At 36.3% G+C, this 6,786-nt stretch overlaps 1 protein-coding gene across 1 annotated transcript; it reads right to left on the reverse strand.

Annotated features, from left to right (window-relative positions):
• Positions 1–494: 494 nt before the first annotated feature.
• Positions 495–2,140, reverse strand: LOC110888705 (protein FAR1-RELATED SEQUENCE 5-like). The gene is made up of 3 exons (XM_022136218.1): positions 1,886–2,140; positions 1,218–1,790; positions 495–1,121 (listed from the first exon to the last, which is right to left on the reverse strand). Exons 1-3 carry the CDS (start codon positions 2,138–2,140, stop codon positions 495–497), a joined length of 1,455 nt encoding a protein of 484 aa, XP_021991910.1.
• Between the last annotated feature and the right edge of the window lie 4,646 nt (positions 2,141–6,786).

The raw sequence follows: 6,786 nt of genomic DNA on the forward strand, positions 1-6,786 counted from the left end.
TACATATAAAATGAATGTGAACAGATCCATCAGATGTGTAATATGATGTCAACATCGATGTTACCATAAAACAAGTAATGCATACATGTAGTATAATACCACATTGAATATAACGTCAAAATATGTAACACCATGTATGCTTATGTAACATAAACTCAAGTTTAGACATGTAACACAATCCATAAAAAACATGTCATCACAAACAGGATGCATGTGTAATACTAGAAAAAAAAAATCCATAATCCCATGAAATTTATTCGAAGCACATGTGTAATGTAAAGAGTCACATTGCTTATTATGTAAAACAAGTCTCGATATTGTATAAACCAAATCACTCTTCAAGCGGGTCGGACGAACGTATGGTAGATCTTCTAGTGGATCTTCTAGTGGCCCGAGTACAAATGCGAGACGATGGTCCAACAGATGTATCACCGTTAGACAAATCAACGACACCAACGTGACATGAATCTTCTGGAACAGCAACATTACCAGCTTTAACAGCTTTTGCCAGCAGCAGCCGCGGCTTCTTTGGCAGCCCGAACTTTTTCACAATTACGCGAGTCATGATCATTAACGTATTTCTTGCATTTTCCACACAGCCTGGTAGTTTTAGCACTATTAACAACAGCCTTTTCCCCGGGACCAATGAGTCGATGGTTGGTACCGCACCCTTTGTTCCGGATGCCTTGTGGCGGATTTATCGAGACTTCCATATCTTCAGGCTGTTTGAGAAGGTCACTGATCACAGCTGATGTCTTGTTACACGCCGGTTCGGTCGGGACTTCGCGAAACACACGGTTCCTAATTTCTTTAATTTCACCAGACAACTCAGAAAGTTTACCAATATTACGCCTTAAACGATCAGTACACTCAATGACCAAATCAAAAATCTCATTCTGGATTACAGATTCCGCGTCTGTATCGGCAGAATACCTGTTCGACATGCTAAAAACCCTCCTTGGCAATATGTCTCGTTTCCATCTACCAGGTTGATACTGAACGGGAATTTCATCAACCTGGTTGTATCTATACACACAAAAGGCATGCCTACACAAATAGCCAAGGCGCGTATAACCCATACACGAACATGAAACCGATCTATCACGTGTATCAAAACTGACCTGCATCACATGTGTATATGTTACAAATGTTAAAAAAACATAACGTTGATAATTATAATGTACGTATGTAATACAACAATATAATAAGCCAATTACCTCAAATTCATTAATATCTTTGTACTGCCTGTTAGTATGAACAATGGTATAAATTTTTACCCCATCAAGTTCTGGGGTTTTTGAAGCAATATAGCAGAATGTCATGCCTCTGTATATCTCTTTTTGCACCTCCAAAAACAGTGTATGTGTATATAACTCCGAGGCATGTCTTTCGATAGGCACGTTCTTCGGCATTGATGGTGCTATTGTGTTACTTTCGAACTCCAATCTGCGTTGAGTGTACCGTTGCCCATCAATTGTTGTGTCGAAACACATCAAGAATTGCACGAGCGTGTTTGTTCCACTAGAATTTGTTTTAAACAGGGAATTCGAACTCTCACACCTCGAGGTGGTTTTCATTAGACAACACATGTGCACATCCCTAAAATAGCACGGAACCCATTGATCCCTAATCTCATACATCTCGTTCAGCCAATTATTTTCTTTCAAGTGTAACCCTTCCATAAGCAAATTCCATCTTTCTTCAAATTCTTCAGGTGTGATAAACAAATTCCAAACCAGCTTATGTATAGCAGCTCTCAAGTCTATATTTTCCAATACATCACCTGCAATCTGAATTAAAAAAAATCACAAACATAAATGAATGACATTAAAGTATACAACTATTACACGTATGTAGATGAATGTATGTAAAAATACTATCATACCTTTGCAGGAATTTTCCTTACAATATGCCACATACACAGCCGGTGAATAGATTTATTGAATACACCAGAAACTGCTTGTTTCATCGCAGCATCCTGATCGGTCAACACCAACGTTGGTTGCTTATTGTTATGAGCTTTAAGGAATGTGGTAAGCAACCACGTGTAAGAACCAATTGTTTCATCGTATAATAGCCCAGCACCAAAGGTGACACACTTTTTATGGTGATCGACACCGGTAAACGGAACAAATATCATGTTATACCTCCAAAACAACATAAAACAATGAATTTAGTGTAATATGACAAACATAACATCAGTAATACATTCATTAATAAAATATGAATTGTTTTTACATAGATGTAATACAACAAAACAGTGTAACTGATTGTAACCACATTGTTCGTATCATTTATGCAACATAACAAAGATAGAAAACTTACTAATTCGTATGATATGTTGCATCAAAACCTAACACATCTCCGAAGGCTTCGTAATTGCACTTGGATATGTCATCAGCCCAGAACAATGATCTTAGCTCACCGTCAACCACCACACATTCAAAAAAGAAATTTGGCAGATTTATCATACGAGCTTTTAACGTATCAACAACCATTTGTGCATCCTTCTTGCCGATAAAAGACCGTAGATCTCTAGTGAAATTTTTGAATTCTACTACAGTTCTTTGTACATTATGGTGCCCACCCTTTAACGAAGCTCGAATCTTATGCGCGACATTAGGGCCAATTTTGTTCAAGCTTAGTTTGTGAATGAACCTCTGGTCGTCATAACTAAGTTTCCTCCTTTTTCTGGTAAAGTCTAGATTGTCCTTGTCGACCAATCCATGATTATGAGCTTCAATAAAACCATAAATGAAAAATTTTGTAGTGCCTAAGATAGCTTTAAGCTTTAGCCGCGCCCTGCAGTCAGTAACTTTGTAGCTGCTACTTCGAGATACTTTAAAAGCACTAGGGTCCATCGATTCAAGTTGTGTTTGCTTAGGTTTACTGGATCTGGTACATTGCATATACCTATGTGTAACAACAGTTCCATTTCTCTTCAAGGCACCCAAACATACAGAAAACCCAGACCTCTCAGCATAAGACTTGTACATATTCTCAACGTCGCTCCATGTGTCAAAAACCATTCCGAAGGTAGGTGTATATTCAGGAGACACCAAAGATTTCCAGAACTTTGTTCCATCAGTTGTTATGTATACATGGCTTGTTATATCTCCTTCAATATGAACACGAAAATTACAACCAAATAAAGAAAAAACATTGCACATATGCATTATAGTAATATATTTAAAAGATGGACATATACGTACATACAACACACACACACAACATGTAAAACATACATACATACATACATACATACATAGGGTCCCTACATACATACGTACAATAAAGAAAAACAACATATTATATTGAAAATACAAACATGTTAACAATTAATGATATATACAGTTCACATTGTAATACAAACACGTGTACACATGTGTAATACACATTTTTTTAATAAATAAATAAATTACCTAATTGATCAACGTAATGGACGGACATTATGACTGCCATAACTTGAATTGTTAGCATCAGTTGACTCATCGATGCGTTCATGTCCGTCATCATCGTTAGAACCGATTAATGCGTCAACAATAGTTGCACCATTGTTTGTAGAACTGCTGGATGAAGCCATACCTGAACGATTTAATGACAATATCGATTAAACAACAATCAAACATGTCCGAATTCCGATTATGAACAATATGTGATAAAATAAACATGAAATCCGATTACCTACGATTGTTAAACATGAATTTGGATGCGAAACAGCTTTAATTCAGTATGAGATCCGTTATATGTATGAGTAATTGATACAATTATGGAATTGATTGATGTAAGATTCGATAATTGTTGAACACGAAACCTCCAGAAAAGAAAATCGAGACTGTGTGTGTGGGTTATGAATTGGGCGAACAGAAAGCGTGTAAATATGTCTGTTGACAAAAATACCCCTATGTTTAATAGTTTTTTGGTTTTCTCATTTATATCTAGTTTTCTCATGATCCTATCCCTAAATCAATACCTATATAAAAAAAGTCATGATTAGTTATATAGTAATAACAACTTAGTATGTTATCATAATCATTAAATGCTACCGATTTTGATTAGTTAATAGAATTTATCCAACAAAATCATACCTTAGACTTCATGGTTATCACATGTTTTAATTTAAAATAATGAATTTTATAAAGAAATTTTATTTACTTAAAAGAAAATCCATTAATCCATTGATAAGATAATTATCTAAATTATAGAAAATTTATATAAGAGTCTCAAAACAATAATAGAATCTATAAAAAAGTCAGTAAAAATATTTATAGAATTTATTTGTGATAAACTTGTGTTTTTGAATAACTAAAACATGTATAAATCCAAATTATATTCATGAATTCCCAAAAATTAAGAAAAAATTCCCTAGTGTTTATATACTCTTAAATAGCCAACAAAAATATTTATTGAATTTATTTAAAATTATCTTGTATTTTTATTTGATTTATCTAGTTATTAAAACATAAATAATTCACCAAAATTCCATTTGATATCTAAAAATTCCCAAAATTTACACACAATACACTAGTATGAAATATAACAATATTATACTTTCAATTTCATCAAGACACAAGTCTAAATCTAAAAGCCCCAAATTCTATGCATGAAAATTTAAACTAAAAATAGATTCAGATAAATTAGGCTTCTATCACTGAAATTGATAGAGGGCTTTTGTAGAGCACGACAAAAATTAAGCAAGTTGGGCTTTGGAATCACCTGAAAAGATTAAGAATTGAAGGAGATATCGTCACTTGAATTTTGGAGCCCTAGAATGTTCTTCGATCAAATTCGCGTTATGTGGTCGGTGAAATGAAGAAATTTCAGTGGGGTTTTGCTTAGTTTTTTTGCAGAGGAATAAAAGGGTATAAGGTTTGTCAATCAATTTTACGAAATCACTAAAACCCAGTTATGTTGAACATGAGTTTTAATGGTGATATAACTCGAATTTAATCGAGCGTTTACATAGTTAAATAGAACGATTATTCATTAAGGATTGTTAATCTCCATTAATTCAATTAATATAGGACCGAGAAGACACTGAGTCGTCACGTATTCATGTCCAAACAATTCAATTCAGGTGTGAAAAGTTATTTGGGTTGTGTTCAATTTGTGAAGAAGATAAAGGTGGTGTTTGTTTTTTGGCCAGAAGCACCTCTGGCCACTTATGTCTGCGCCGCACAGACGCGCGCAGAGATTTGGAGTCCGCAGCTTGTTTGTTTTCTCGCAGACCTTTCATTAAAAAAGGTCTGCGAGACCTCTTCACCACACAGACATTCACCCATGTCTTCTTGGAACCTCTTCTTGGCACATACCTCTTCTTCCACACCTCCACTCCCACATCCCTGCCACCACCTCCACCACCACATCCCTGCCACCACCTCCACCACCACATCCCTGCCCATAGAGAGAGATACCGTAGAGAGAGAGAGAGATCGGTGGTGGTGGTGGTTGAACGACGAAATCGAACCAAAAACCCCAAATCGAACCAAAACCCCCAAATCGAACCAAAAACCCCAAATCGAACCCAGATCGGAGATCGGTGGTGGTGGTTGAACGACGAAGGCGGTGGTGGTAGTTGAACGAAGAAAGTGGTGGTGGTGGTTGAACGACGAAGATGATGGCGGTGGTGAGATGGCGGAGGTGGTGCGGTGGTGGTGGTTTAAAGACGAAGGCGGTGGTGGTGGTTGAACGACGAAGGAGGTGGTGGTGGTTGAACGACGAAGATGATGGTGGTGGTGTGATGGCGGAGGTCGTGCGGTGGTGGTGGTGCTATGGGCGGTGGTGGTCTGCAGATTGTAGAGAGAGAGAGTAGAGAGAGAGTTGAGGCAGAAGTGTGTGTTGTGTGTGTGAAAAGTGCTTTTGTAGAAGAAAAAAAACCCTCTTCTACTTGCAGACTGCAGACATTTGGTTCACCTCTTCTCCTGCAGATGCCTGCAGATGTGGTCCGCACACTGCAGACCTTTTCCCGCAGAAAAAACAAACAGCACCAAAGTGTGTTTGGGATCTGCAGGTTAGTATAAATATTACGCGCCCCGAGTATCTTTCACACAACTGGATTTGGTCTAGTTGCGTGTTTGTTGTTTGTTGTGTCAGGGTCTTTCGGTTGGATTCCCACACCAACCATTTTTTTCCTTTTATTTCCTTTTAATAACTTCCAGCATTTGTCCACTTAGGCCCCTGATGTTTATGTAACCCACTAACTTAACTAACTTATTACACCAACTTAGTTAGTATGTATCCTTTATAACTAACTAACTAACTAACCAAGTTTAATTATATTGTGTAATAAATACTAACTAACGTAACTAGGTTTACTAACCTAGTTAGTTAACTTATTTTCAATATATAGTTTCCAATAATTACAAAAATAACCCCTTAACTTATAACTTTGAAGTTTTGACAACTTTAACCCTTTTAAGTTTAATACTTGTTTTAACTACCATATTTAACGTATTTAATTATTTCCCTTATAACTATTAACCGAACTAATCGAGTTTCGCTTATAAACCTCTGTTTAACCTCCGTTTTATTCCGGTTTTAAACCAACGAAGTACGTGATGGTTTAATCTAATAGTATAATATTAAAATTGATAAAAATTATTAAAATTTCTTATTTTTATTTACTTGAAAAAAAGGTTCGGTTTTGAAATCTGGGTCAGATTTCGAAGATCCGATTTTGACGGATGTTGCTGTACCGATAAAGCTTCCTTGATCCAACGGTTGGGGCTTTTAGTCATGGTACACGTGCCCCAAATCAAAAGTTGAATTTTAAAATCCTGATTAGAC

The sequence above is a fragment of the Helianthus annuus genome, chromosome 11 (assembly GCF_002127325.2).
Source record: "Helianthus annuus cultivar XRQ/B chromosome 11, HanXRQr2.0-SUNRISE, whole genome shotgun sequence".
Classification (NCBI taxonomy): domain Eukaryota; kingdom Viridiplantae; phylum Streptophyta; class Magnoliopsida; order Asterales; family Asteraceae; genus Helianthus; species Helianthus annuus.

Excerpts from the sequence above, each read along its gene's own strand:
- LOC110888705 (XM_022136218.1), bottom strand. The coding sequence starts at position 2,140 with ATGATATTTGTTCCGTTTACCGGTGTCGATCACCATAAAAAGTGTGTC. Across the intron at positions 1,791-1,885 it reads TAAGGAAAATTCCTGCAAAG|ATTGCAGGTGATGTATTGGA; the intron begins GTATGATAGTAT and ends TTTTTAATTCAG. Across the intron at positions 1,122-1,217 it reads AAGATATTAATGAATTTGAG|GTCAGTTTTGATACACGTGA; the intron begins GTAATTGGCTTA and ends CATGTGATGCAG.